Source organism: Calypte anna, chromosome 5A (genome assembly GCF_003957555.1).
Source record: "Calypte anna isolate BGI_N300 chromosome 5A, bCalAnn1_v1.p, whole genome shotgun sequence".
NCBI classification, from domain to species: Eukaryota; Metazoa; Chordata; class Aves; order Apodiformes; family Trochilidae; genus Calypte; species Calypte anna.
Window position 1 is genome coordinate 27592035 of NC_044251.1, and position 14802 is coordinate 27606836.

At 40.9% G+C, this 14802-nt stretch overlaps 1 protein-coding gene across 2 annotated transcripts in view; it reads right to left on the bottom strand.

Annotated features, from left to right (window-relative positions):
* Window positions 1-671: 671 nt before the first annotated feature.
* ITPK1 (inositol-tetrakisphosphate 1-kinase) overlaps window positions 672-14802 on the bottom strand; it is a 143197-nt gene continuing 129066 nt past the window's right edge. The window contains exons 9-12 of one of the 2 annotated variants that reach the window (XM_030452617.1): window positions 14556-14623; window positions 14370-14438; window positions 12938-13100; window positions 6473-7261 (exon numbers count right to left, since the gene is read on the bottom strand). In XM_030452617.1, the coding sequence (XP_030308477.1) occupies window positions 6939-7261; window positions 12938-13100; window positions 14370-14438; window positions 14556-14623 (623 nt within the window). In that variant the 3' untranslated portion in view covers window positions 6473-6938. Of the gene's footprint in view, window positions 7262-12937; window positions 13101-14369; window positions 14439-14555; window positions 14624-14802 lie in introns of both variants that reach the window. The other variant, XM_030452618.1, reaches the window with a different exon arrangement.

The window sequence follows — 14802 nt, forward strand, 5'->3', positions numbered from 1 at the left end:
GAATTTGAACTTTTTTTTTTCTTTTTTTTTTTTCCTTTTTTTTCCCCAGATTGATTCTTCCAGTAGCATCACTAATAAAACCCCTTGTAAACTTAGGTCTACATGTCTGGCCCTGCTGGCAGTCAGACCAGCTGTACCTCTGTGCTACTCTGTCTCTCAGCTCACCAACAGCAGGGCCTGGGCCTTGGGGCTGACACCACGTCCTAATCCCCAGGCACTGTTTACATGAACGCCCTTGCTGAGCAGACTTGTTGCTAAGCAAAATTTAATGCTGCTGGGTGAGATATTTATCTTTCCTGCACTAGTGAAAATAAGGCTCTGATGAAAAATCCTGCTCAGCTTGGAGCAGTTAAGAATTCCCTGTCCAGAATGATGAAGGAAGAATCAGCCCAGAAGCCTATGCCAGAAATAAATTCTTCAGTACAGCACTAGCCCGGAATCCCAGTGATGTCTAGCTGTGTTACATAGTTAGAAAAAATAACCTACATCCCCACCCAGTGTTAGAAATAAAAAGCAAATCAAGTCTTGCTGGTACAAGGAGGTCCAAAGTAACAGCAAAGAACTGAACTGGAGAAGGATGCAAAATCAGCTTCTCATGAAAATGGACTCCCCACAATGAGTGCCTCACCTCACTGCCCTGTCTGCGCAACAAACAGAAAGCAAAGTAGAACTTGTTATAAGGCATTTATTTTCATTATGTGTTGGAAAGGGACAATTCTGTCTTCAAAACAATTACAGAGATAATGCCACAATACCTACTGCATATTGCTTTACTGTTGAAATCAAAACATTGTCCAAAACAGGTGCTTGGCAAATGAAAAGAGAATGAACATATTACCATTGAAATCAATTCTGTTAGATGAAAGCACCATCTTCATTGTCAGAGCTGATCAGTCATGCAGTTGAAGTAAGAGGCAAAATAGCAAGTATTTTTTGGTTTTACAGTAAGCCACAATCTTTTAAGGATTTATATAATTCTATACAAATTTAAGTACAAAATGGGATTTCTTTTTCAGAAGTCATAATGAACTGGGGCTGAAGCAAATCACAAGACACACTTCGTTAACACAGTACAGCAGGGATTTTAACAGAGATACTGCTGAACTTGCAAAACTTAGCAACATACACAAAATGGTCCCCAAATTCAGCCATGCTTAGGTGGGAAGGAATGCTGGAAAGTGAAGGAGAATATCCAACTACTATTCACACTCAGAGGGCCAGTTTTCTAAAAATTGTTGGGATCCCAAGGAATTATTCTACTCCATTTTAAGAATGACTGCATTTTAGTATGTGGTTCTCACAAGGGTATACACAAGCTGTATAGAATACTGAATCAGAAATAAATAATAAAAGATACATCTAATACATCTTTTATTTTTAATATTTTTTTACAGCACTGACTTAACAAGATGATAAACAACTCATTTTTAGGGGCTGCTAACATCTGAAACAAAGAAATCTGTTTTTAAACTGAACATATACTCAACCTTTTAATAACTTTTATATATTATATATGACTTTTCACACCAAAAAATGTTAAAATAATTTATATCTAAAACCTACTGTGTAAAGAAGGAAGGAGGAAATAAAATGTGTGTTTCCTTAAAAAGGATGGAAGAGGAAGACCTGATTTTCAAGAACTCCATTCACTGTTTCAACTCTTTCTGGAGTTTCAACACCTTTCCAAGCCATGAACAAAAACCTGCCAACACATCAGGAGCCCTCTGCAAACACATGGCACTCTGGGCAAGGTCACCTGCTAATGAGGACATGTGACCCAGACACATCTGCTAGCATCAGCCTCACTGGATTCAGGGTAAAAAAGGTGAAAAGACAAAACATCTCCCCACTAATTGCTATTGAAAAACACAGACTGAAAATCTCAACCACTGGTATCATGATGCCCACTGGCCAGGATTTTACTCCCAAGCACTATGCACTCCTCATCCTTCTTTTGCATCACAGATATGGGATATTTTCTTGCAATGGATTTTTTATTTCCACAGGAAAACTATCCCAGCAGCAGGGGTATCCTAGACCCCAGCAGCCACCTGAATGCACTAAGCAACAATGATTCAGAGCCTTTGCTTGCTACAGCAGCTATCGTGCTTGTGTTGCTGAGGAATTGCTTTAAAATCTCTATTTATACCTGAATCCTCTCAAACTTAACAAACTTACTCTCTTTAGTAATTTCTGTGGCTTTGTAAACAGGACAAAATCCAAGGAGGATCCAAAACCTATTTGGTCAAAAGCTCAAGTGTTGATGGCCTGGATTCACACAGAGTCAAAAGGGAAAGGAAAGGTAGTGAAGATGTGGAAAGTACTTTTCTGGAGGTTACATTCCTCTGAAATAGTTATTAAAGCAATATTACAAATAAAATCAGCAATGTGATCTGCAATGCTGTATCTGTTTATCTATGAAAGTGAGAGGAGATTATATTAAAGGAAATATTTTAAACTACACAAAGCATTTTCACATACTCCTGATTACAAAACACACAGTTGCATCACCATAAAGTAATTGTACACTGGATACAGAAATGAATACATCTCTTACTAAAAAGGAGACGAAAAGAAAATTAGCAGGGTATTGCAAGCAAACTCCTGAAAGTGTGCACCTGGGGAGACTGCTACAAACTCAAAATAGACTCTATTTACTTTAAAAAAAAAAAAAAAAAACCAAACCAAAATCCAGGATTTTCTGCTCAGCTGTTGAAGGCGAGGCTGTAAGCTAGTGTGAAAAAGCCTGACTGACTTGTCACTGCTGCCACACAAAGACTTTGGGAAACCAGTGTTGGTCTAAGAACTGACAAACCTCTATTGGTTTTTATTGGATGGAAACAACAAAAGCATTTTCCTTTGTTTCACTCTCTCTTCCCAGCCAATTCAAGCACCTCTGGCCCCATGTATTCTGTTCCCTTTGGACTCTGCCCTGCCTGTCTTACCTACCCACTATTCCACATGGCTGGATACAACCTGCAGTTATCTGGAGAACTTGAGGCTTTATTTTGAGCGATCCACATTACCTCATAAAGCCTCAGGGTCAGGTTCTTAACTTGTACTCACTCATCTATGAAAACAAATGAAACTGGTGGTTTTCCAACTGAGCAATCTGCTGCGGACCTCCTCTGCACAGACACTCACACATTGAAGATAGCAATCGTTGAGCAGCTCTATCATACCAATAGTCTGAATAGTATTAATTTTAAAAGTGCACCCTACCCACTGACCAGATGGGTCAATTGGCTATTTACAGCTCAGAAGCAAAGGCAAAACAGCACTGGCCCAGCAGTGGTTCCGTACTACACAAACCACAAGCACCAGCACCAAAATGCTCCTTGTTAGGCCGCACTCCTGGGCTGGTTTTCACTGACCCACTGGGAGGTTCTGGCACAGCCATTACAAACCCAAGCACAGGGTGGCAAGGTCAGCCAGAGGGGTGGGGGATGGCAATGGATTTGCTGGCAGTAATAATACCACTCAAGTTCTCCTCAGTGGGGAAAAACCTTCACCCTACTGAAGCCAATTACATAATTACAGTGGAAACCAGAATCCCACCTCCTCCATCACACTGACACAGAGCCTGGAGAAATTCCAGCCAAGCTAATGGTGTTCTTGTGGATTTCTAACAGTGAAGCAGAACAGAAATAGATCCCTAAAGAACTGGTGACCATGTAATTTTAATATAATTGCTCCTATCAACATAGCAAAAATAGCTATGCCTGTGAAAACACAGCAGAACCTTTTCTAACCCATAATAACAAAGTTTAAACAGACGTTATGGAAAATCTCCCTCAGATTGTCTGCAATTTTAAGAGCAAGGGCATTCTTGGTATGGTCTAATATTATTCAACTCCTCTACTTTTACAAAAAAAGACAAGACTATAAAATACTAACTTACTGTGAAGCTTATCTTAAATCAAAACTATCCTGAACTATCAAATGAGGCAGCAATTCAGAAAAGCACTTCAGCACAGGGTTAATAACATAAGTATGCTTGACTATTTTGCAATAATGTAATTGTATGTGTGGATACTTGGTAATTTATGGTTTTGGCTTTTATAAGCTGGTCTCTCAGTTTGCCCCTGTGACTTAGAAACATTCGAGTATACAAGTCATAACAATAATTTCTATAAGGAAATAAGAGTAGTACAGCAATTGCATGTTAACTTATGTGAAAACTATTGTAATGCCACATCACAACAGGTACCTGAATATCTGCACCTGGTAAATTAAAGTGATACCAATACATTTGATAAATAAAAAATAAATTACAGACTATGGGAAAAAATGTCACTGATCACACCAATGACCTAAACTTGCTTTCTATTTACTGCCAGGGTCTGGACTAATATTTAAATATAGTATTTCTGCAAGCCTTCAGAGAATTACAAAACAAACTTCTAACAATCATTTGTAAACAAGTTTAAAATGCACAATTATATTTCAGTAGTTTATTTTGGAGAAATAAAGCAGTGCAAAATAGGCCAACCAAAATTCAGAAGGCAGCCAGGAAAAGAAAATTCTTATTTGATATTCTAACTAGGAAACAGCACACAGACATTTCCATTGGATCCAACACTCAGATTCATGTAAACATACTTAGTTTGAAAGCCATGAGTTACTAACCCAGTTTAACATCATTGCTTCTTCCCCATCACCCATTAAAAAAACAAACAAACAAACAAACAAAACACCCAAAAAACCCACCCGAAGCTATTGTAATAAAGGGAGCAAAAGGCAAGTCTACAAACACTCCACCAGCTGGTTACAAGAAAGTACCATACAAAAATATGCACTGGCAAGTTCCTTCCTGAGGGTATTTTTTGTTACACATGTAACATAAAAACACTTTTTTATTTTAAACAAACAAAAACAAACCTCAAACTGTAGATGTCAATTTTATTTCAGTCATGGCTTTACGAAAGGTTTGGTCTATCATGAATACTTTTAAAAACCCTTACCTATATACATCAGACTCACTCACAACACAACCACTGGAGACCTGCAAGCTGCAGACCACATGGGATCCTGCCATACAAGGGTTGGGAAGCGTGCCCAGCTCAGAACTGATCTGCAATAGCTTAGGAAGCTGACTGCATTTATGTGCACCCTGGAATCTGACAGGTACCACACTCACAGCATCCTTCCAGTCCCTATAGAAATATCTTAAAAGTTAGCAACCCCTCTACAGGTGGAATAATCTCTTCTTAAATCATCCCCAAAAATCCAACCCTGGCTTCAGGGAATTTCCACGAATGCAATTTTGGGAACAAACCTGATCTCTCTTTAGGAAAAGTTAACACAAAAGAACTGCTACACAACACTCTTCCAGACTTATTCCCCTTCAGGACTGGTACCATCAGGTAGGGTGGTGACATCTTTTACACAGTTTACTCCTCTATCCACTGTCCACCTGGGCTTTAAGCTCTAGTTCCTTTCCTTTTGAGAAGATTCCTAACACATGCTACTAAACAAATGGGTATTACACGCTGCAGTGATGGATGCATTACAAATACCTGCTACAGGAAGACAGAAATTCCCGTATCTGCAAGCTAGGAGCTCAACTAAGAAATTTTCTTAACACCACACTTCTTAAATGTATTTTAGGGCTTATATAGCAAAGCAAAGGCCACTCTGTCTACCAAAATGGTGTCTCTGTACTCAGTGCTGACAGACTCGGGTATTTCCAGTTTAGTGTTTTGAATTGGCAAAAGATTCAGGAATTTTCTAGAGCAGAAAATGCTGCCATGCTAGAAGATGTGATAGAGGGTGAACACTGTAGGTTTACTATTGTGTATCTAAAAGGATACAATTTGGCTGTGCTATAGCTTACAAATAGTATAAAGTACTCTAACTTACCCCATGGCCTCATCTGACAGCTTGAAACAAAATAATGTGGTCTCTAAGCTAGAGCTGTCATAACTTTGACTTCATACAAAGGTACACAATTATTTTTATATTTAGTTTGCAAAATTAAAAGAAAATGCAAAGCAGCAGGGATCTGTGGAAGGCAGCACCTGTGTTACCCCTTAGGATCTACAGATCTGGTGCACAGCTCCAAGTAAAATGTGTAGCTCTCTTTATCAACCTTTTTGCAGAGCTATTCCAGAGTCCTCACAAGTGCAATGGAGAGAGAATTAAATTCTCTGCTAGGAGATAAGCTGCTTCTATTAACTCTTCTAGGATTTCACCACTAGCAGAGTACTGAAAGGATGATATTCAATCTACTAAATCACTCAGCCTAACTATCAGCACCCTGTCTGGATCAAACACGTGTCGCTGTTGGCAAGCGTGGGTAGGAGCTGAGCTGCTTTTGACTGTAGCAATGAGGCCTGGGAAAGAACTGCAAAGCTGGAACTGGGGTGGTCACCCTGAACAACCAGTCTGCTCTGTCCCACTCCAAGTGCCACAGCTTCACAGCAAGCCACTTGTCAACATCTTGACTGGTCAAAGTTTCAAGATTTTTCAAATTTTTGCAATGGCCTGCCTAGAAAAAAGGAACAGGGAGTATTTTAGGAAAAAATCTCTAGCACTGTTACATTCAGACACTGCATTTCAACATTATTATCTTCTTGATACCATGAGGTCCGATTTTAAAATGCTGGTCACCAGTGATTACAAAGAACAATAGAAATGAAAGAGCAACCCTCCCACAATGAAAGGACTAGTGTTAAAACCCACATGTGTGTAAACTCACTATAGATTTGCAACTGGAATCTGACAAAATGGATCTGAATCACCTTCTTGCTCTCCATCTTTCAGTCCATTTCATCAGGAAATCAGGTTATATCAAATGGAAGGTGTTTTTTATTCTGCTTTTTTGTGTTGTGTTTTGTATTGATTTTTTCATTTTTCACAATTGTTATAGCCTTATCTGATTTTTGGGACCACAATTGTATCCCTGTGGCTTTCTCTCAGTCCATGGCATCAGCAAGTTATTGAGAAGAAGCTTTTGTTGCCAACGTAGCGACGCAGTGCTGCTGGAAGCTGGGGGACACTGCTGAGTTGCAGCCTAGTCTCTGGTGTTGCAATTTTACTGAGCTGTTGGTCTCACTTTCCACAATCCAGGAGGAGTCTTTTCCCATGACGCTGAGACAGCCCGTGCTAGAGCAGCATATCCGCTCATCCATGATCCCACTGCTCTGCTCTGCCAGGAGCTTGCTGCGGTTTAGCTGAGTCACCTCAGGTGCCTGACCCTGCAGGACAGCAGCTATGTGGTTCAGGAGATCTGTGAAAAATTCAGATACACCTTCGTAACCTGAAAAGGGAGAAAATGAAGGAGAGAAAAAAAAAAAGGCAATTAAGTAGTTTTCATAAGTTATATATTTGAAAAGCTTCCTCTAGCAGATTATTTCTTGGGTTGCCCTTACCCTCCAAGTTCTAATAAAAAGGTTTCTTTTCCATGATATAATTTTCAGTGACTGCATGAGCAGATTAGCATAAATAGGAACAAAGACAAAAATACTTTTTTTGTCTAGGAAGCTAATTTTCTTTTTCTTTTTTCCTCCCAAGTATATATGTGTATACAAAATTCTGGGTGTATTCTATAATTTCTTGCCAAGTCCGGGTTTTTCCCAAAGTTACAAACTCTGTGGTACAAAGTCGATCTTTTGTATCCTGTTTCCAGGTTTACTATGGAATGTGGCTCTAATGCAGCTCTTTGGGAGTCTGGACCCTCTCCAAAATATGCTCAGCAATACCTTCTGTTAGGGAAACCTCAGAGAACAGGAGGGATGGCTTTATACCCTACAGAAAAGGCAGCTTCTCACGGGGTAAGAAGTAATGTGATGTTTGTCTAATTTCATCTCATTTGGCACTTAAAACATGTTCCCTGCTATGAGCAATGTCTGAAAAAACTCTCAAGGGGTTGTAAACATGTATCAGTAATATGAGTATTTGGTAGAAACACCAATCTTTCATTTCAGTGCTGACACCACATTTCTCTATGTTATGTAAATGGGGCCCAGGCAACTCACAATGCAGAGTTTAACAAGCTTCCTGGTTAAAACAGTTGCTCAAATACCAGGAGACATAACATTTTTGGTGACACAAAGGGTGGCAGTAGGTGTAGAGAGCTTCTGGCTCTATTTCAAACACTTCTGGTACAGGTACAGTTTTATCACTGCATCATTTAAAAATTGAACCAGACAAGCAACATACCGTTACAGTGTCTTGAAAGGGATCTTAACTGCTGCATTACTTAAAATTACTTAAAATTGTCATCAATTTTATTTATAATTCAGAGGTGACATCTGACATTTAGAGTATTTAATGGGCTAGGCTGATTGTTTTAAAATGTCTGTAGAAATATTATGAAGGTGACCTGCTAGTAGTTCAGGAGACTGGAGCAATAAATAACAGTTTAAAAGTCCCATGCTGAATAGCACACGTTCACACTGCAGCACATGAGCAGAATCAGAAACTACAGAGTAAGTGTACATTTTGAAACACTTTCAGTGATGTGATCAGGGCAGAAGAGTCCCTCAGATTCATAAATAATTTAATTTTAATCTCCATTCTCCTGTAAAGACAGCAATAAAACCCCCACTTCCTGGAAAGGATAAGGTAAGAGGAAAATTTCACCTTAAGATAAATGTGGTGACTGGTATATATATAACCCATACATTAACTAATTAACTCTTATTTAGGCTGCTACACTGCTTTGGATCTTATTGTTCTTGGTCACAGTTCTCCTAGGTACTTGACAGGTACACAAAGCACTAGCAATGTCAGACAACAGCTCTCAGTTTTCCTTTCTAAAAGACCTTTAAACAGATTCACCAAACAAATAATCCATTTCAAAACGTCAAGTTTCCCAGTGTCCCACACAATTATCCATTGGTTGGCAGGGGTCAACCAGGACCCTGGCCATGGGAGCCAGAACAAGATCTCCCCCTCTTTGACAGAGGTGCTTGTTATGCTTTCTTGCTTATGTAAAAGCCATGGGGATTAGCCTTCAAATCTACTCAGAGTGCTTCAAACACCCTGGGAATAAGCCATCTCCATAGTAACAGCTTTAATATTCTGTGAGATCCATAGTACCCTAGAGTGTTTGTGTCTGCTCACTGAAAACAAACCACCCTTGTTTGAGGGCACCTGGCAAACTCACAAAGAAGTTGCTCTAAATATTTAATGGGAATAAGACGTCCAGCTATTCAGACCTGAAACCAGCAGATGTTACAGTGTAAGGAAGCTGTATGTATCAGGCAGGCTTCCTCTGTGCAAGCTCTCTGCACAATGGGTGGAAAGGCCCAAATAATTCTGCCTGGTCACTCGGAAGAAACTTTTCACACTTGTAAAAAATAAATACAAGGAAGGGAAGAAGAGGACCAGGGTATATTAACCCTTGAGCCACAGGATGCCTGGGTAAGGCTGTAAGCTCTGTGGATATTGACATTAGTTTGGAAACTACTGGAAGTTAATTTAGGGTTCATGGAATCAGTGGGAAGATCCAAGTTTTGCATGCTTCAAAGCACAAGTTGAATGAATTTTGCTCAAACAGGTACTATCACTGCCAAATGAAATAAGTTTTGAAATGCCTGTCTACAAGAGGTCTGAATTTTGCTGTGTTTAAAACAGTTTCCAGAGTCCTCTGGATGAGCACAGACAGAAAGAAAATCCATCCAGCAATGTGTCTGAAAAAAAGTACCTGCTTCCCTGAGCTTTGTGGAGTCAAGAAATGGCTATGAACATTTTAAGGTAGCATTAGAGATGCTACTTGCCTGATTTTTAAGAGACTCTTCTTGATCTGGCACACTGTCTGCTTTTCTGCATCTTCCTTTGGGCAGAGAGAAATGGATAACCCATGTCCTGCATTTGTGGCAGCATATTTACACACATGAAGTGCATGTCCAGATCTGATGTTCCCAGATACCACTGTTATGCACACAGAATCAGCAGCTCACCTGTACTGGTGACAGGCTGCAGAATGTGCACACAGGCTGCTGCTTGGGCTGGGTGAGCTCAGCCATGGGCACAGGAAAGCAGGCTTTCCAAAGCCTTTCCTCTCAGTTACCCGAGGTCAGGCAAACACAAAACCCACATGCTATATGACCGTGCCTACAGTTAAAATACCAGCTGGTAACCACAGGTAAATATAGTCCCAGTGGTTTCCCATAAATCAGGAGACACAATAGGCCTTGCAGACATTTATTTTTCAAGTGGTTTTTTGGAGGCTTGCTGGTGCTAATAGAGTTCTCAATTCTGATGTACAGCTAGGCTCAACATCCATGGAGTGACAGGTTCAAATGAGCTTTAAGCCTGGTAAATACAAAAGACAAGGAAACCAAGCCTCTGGGCCACTGGACAAGACTTGGTCAGGCCTAGCCCCAAGATGTAGCTGGAGTTCTATGACAGAGTACTGTAAATGCTCCTTAAAGGGCACCTCTTCCCTTCCCCAAAGCAGTGGTGCATAGGTCATGTAGCAGGTCCCCAGAGTGTCTCACATGGCTCCATCTGGCTCTACTGCAACCCTGGCAGGACAGGGTGACTTGAGGAAGAGCCCCTTCCTGTGGCTGCACTCAGACAGAATGGTGAGATTCCCCTGCTGGTGCAGCCCATCATCACTGAGTCATCGTTGTGACTCTTTTGAGCAGGGCTGAACTAAAACTCTTCATTAGCAAGGTGCTGGCTACACCAATGACCCCAGCCCTTGAAGCTGCCCAGCCTTTAATCATACTGGCCCTCAGAGGGACATGCAGCTTCCTGGGCTGGACATGCTTTTGGTATCTGTGTTGAAATGTAAATTTTTATTTTATTTCTTTTGTATTTTACTCCATCACTTCTTCTCTGGCCTCAGCAACCCTTGAGTGCAGGTCATCTCTCTAAGCTCTCCTTTACAAATTTGAACATGGTTTTGTCTACCACTATCCTTCCATCTTCAGTACGTCTGGTCCTTGCTGCTGTCCTCTGAACTTTCTCCAGCTGGTCTTTAACCTATCTTATGTTAATGAAGTCAGTAGCTACCTTCACTAGCCATGCGTTCATGACCAAAGAAATCCTTTAGGAGACACAATTTAGCACAAGAAGCTTCCCTGTGCTCCCAAGTCTCTTGCAAGGACTGTAACACTGCTAATTTAATGTCTCTTCAAAGACCTATTACTGTGCAGACCAAAACACAGGACTTGGGCTCTATATCAGAAACTATTGCCTTTAGGTAGAAGCACTGCAGAGCTGGGGGTTGAAGGCAGTTCTGCAAACTTCTACCATAACATGACATTACTCCTCTTTAAATATTTAAGTCTGCTGCTGGTTGTTCCCAAATCAGGACTTTTCACAATTTCAAAAGGGGAATTTCTGTCTGTGCAAAGTACCAAATCCAACATGATACCAGCAAAAACAAAAATCCCAAAAAAACATACCAAAATGCAGGGAGCAGGATTACAAAAATAATGTCCTGCAATACTGACTTCAAGACTTGGTGTCTGAAATATAATCCCATTAATAAAGCTCATTTAGCTCCATCTGACACCTCATTTAGGTTGTTTCTCTGCTCCTAGGACAAGTGCAAGCAGAAGCATGGGAAGTTCCATGAAAATATAAGGAAAATCCTTTTCACTCCAAGGGTGACAGAGCACTGGAACAGGCTGCCCTGTGAGGTTGTGGAGTCTCCTCTGGAGACATTCAAACCCCTCCTGGATGTGTTCCTCTGTGACCTTCTGTAGGTGCCCCTGCTCCAGAAGGGGGTTGGACTTGATGATCTTTTGAGGTCACTTCCAACCCCTAACAATCTGTGCTTCTTGACAGAATAATGTTTTCATAGGTCTGCAGATTGCACCAATATCATATGGCAGAACCAAACTGCAAAGTGATCTGAGAATAGCAGGGCTGGAGTTTTAAAGGGAAGCCAGTAAGTAACTGTAGAGGTAAGATAGGAAAGGAACTACAGGGCAGTAGTGGGACTGAGAACCAAGATTGAAATCTTAAGAAGAGTAGGGGTTCACAGGGCAAGATCTATAGATGTAAAGATACTTCAGCCATATGGAATACTGAAAGTCTCCAATGACAGGTTAAACAAACTGTAACAGCCTGGGGATATCTCTGGAAACAAGCATAATTGTTCAGGTAATCAGAGTCTCCAAAGAAAAAATCCTATGCAAAACAGCATCAAATGAGATGACATATTCTTTTCCTGTGTTAGGCTACTGAACTTAGCACAACTGATAGATGGTTATTGCCATTATTAACAATTCCACTGGTCAAGGAGCTTGTTTGCTTGTTTCCAAGACACATGCTGCACTAAAAAAAAGTGGAGGACAAATTTACCCATTTTCAAATGCTCTATTCTATTGTTTTAATTCAAGATCCACTTATGAGAATATGCAGGGATATTTAACCCTTTACAGCAACTTCTGTGCACCTATAATTTTAACACCTTCAGATTCCTGGTGGTACTGCTTTTGTGCACAAAATGTCTTTTCACAGGAAACCAGTTTGCACAGGAAGAGGTTTTCAAGGGAACAGTTTGCTGCTTCCACCCCCTCAACACTTTTAATGACACAGAGGCAGGAAAAAACAGAAATCTTAAATCTTAAAAAACTTTCCTAAACAGAATTTAGGAAAATTCTGTTTTCCTAAAATAGAATTTATTATTCTTCAGTGACAGACAGGCCCCAAAAGGCCAGGTCCTAGCACAGAGTCCCATGCTTCAGCTCATGGGCATCCATTCGTAGAGAAGGGCATGACAGTCATGTTACAGCTGGTCACTAAAATTTGACCTTACCTCCTAGGAGCTAATATTTCAGTATCACAATCCATATCTAGATTAGGGTTACACCCTCTCCAGGTTAAAAACTATCTGATCTCAGAAGAATCTGGCTGCTGCTCTCCTGACCCACAACCGGTAAGTAACGATGTGAGAAACCAGGAGTAGAACCTCACACTAAGCACGCACCACATGATTTCCACAAAGCATGAATGGAAATGCCTTTCTCACCTGGGAATGCATTTATATCAATGACTGCATGCTGCCCAGTCTGATTGTTAATGATGATATCAATTCCAAAGAGGGAAACTCCCAGAGCTTGCCGCAGAGCCTTGGAGATTTCCTGGATGACGTCGTCATTTGGCCGCTCATACACTCCTTCGATTTTATCCAGCTACAGTGGAAAAAAAACACATTACTAAGGGACTTTGAAACAGTCTTTTTAGTGGAAAGATTAATTGTCAGAGGGTTCCAGGTGCATATCCACCAAATCTAACTGCAAAGAACTGTGTGGCATGAAATAGAGAGAGTCACCAAAGAGAAACTGCATTCATCATTTAGAATCCTACCTACAGTGGAAGTTCACCTACTGTAAACACCTAGAGCTCTTCCTCTTCATACTGGTGCAGCTCCTCCAGAGACACAGCAGTACAGGAATTAACGGAGAATCAGACTCTCTATTTTAAGTATTAGATCTACATCTTAAAAAACCAAATGCAGCTGGAGTGTTTAAACCTGTGCTGCAAATATTGTGGGTATCATTTGTAGATTGAGGCGTATGTTAAAGGACTGATAAGGCAGACTCCTGCTGTTAGTCTCTTTCGAGCCAGATAGCAGAGCTTGAGATGATATCTTCATGGCAGGGCTAATTCAAAGGGGCTCTCTTTTATGTGGGTTTTCCTGTATAAGTTATTCTACATTTATTAGGATTAAAAAAACAGGCTTTTATGACTGGAAGGTTTAATTTTTTTCTCACTTTTTAAGCAATAGATTACATAGCAGAAGTATGCTGTTATGTCTTCAGAAGTGTGTGTGGCATATATAATCTTACAAGAAAGATGGCAGATAAACCACAGGAACATACCTAAGTTTGAAAGTAAATTTAGCCATAAAGGGATTTATGACTACCTCAATTAAAGCTTTACTATCTAGCAAGCCCATCAGTGTTGCACATAAATTTATTCATTGCTGATTATGAAACTACTCCCCAGTAAATCTTGTACAACAGAAAAGAATCTGGAGGTGCAGAGATTGAAAGGACCCAGTTCTGTAAAGTGACTTTCACAGCAGTGAATGCCTGACAACATTTTAGTTTTCATGCGTGCAAAGCTTATTAAAGGACTGGTTATGGAACTGGGAAACAGTACAGCGCGCTGGCACAGCTGGACTTGGAAGACACCCAGAACCAGTCCTGTGGTCACAGCTAGGGTGTGCTTGCACTGCAGACAGCTACTGGCCCTCTGCAACCCTGCCCAATGCAATTTCTCTGCTTGAATTTTCACCATTTGTCTTTCCTCACAGAACTGAGTCCTAGAAGGATGAATTATGCTTTTTAATCTCTCTGGAAAGGAAAAGGAACCTCCTTCTTCTCTTTGCCTAGATTAGCTCTGGGGCATTTAGGCCTGGCCAGCAGCACAGGTTTGCTGCATCAGTGCTTCCTCACCAGAGCTCGGTAAGGAAAACCATGGGGGGAGGCAGTCATGCTGGTGCGTTGTACCAAACAGACCTCAGCCTGCAACACAGAAGCAGACAACTTGTGAAGGAGAGTCACAAGCCACTCACACCTCAGCAAGACAGGACCAGGTAGTTTTCCAGACACGACAGAGGTAAAAAGACCAAGGGTACTTACTGCTGTTAAGACAGATGAAGATTCTGGCTTTGAAACATTGTGGCTGTTGAAAAATATTGATTCTCTGTCTGGAATTAAAAGCAGGTTGTAAATAATTTCATACCGGATTTTAATTTCCAAAGGATTAGTGCAGAACAGCAGATGGCACTGCAGCCCCGGGAATCGGGTCCTGACCCCCCCACACACCGTCCCCCCGCCCCCGGACTCTCCTGCCCGGCACCCGGCACCGGCACGGACCCACCGCCGG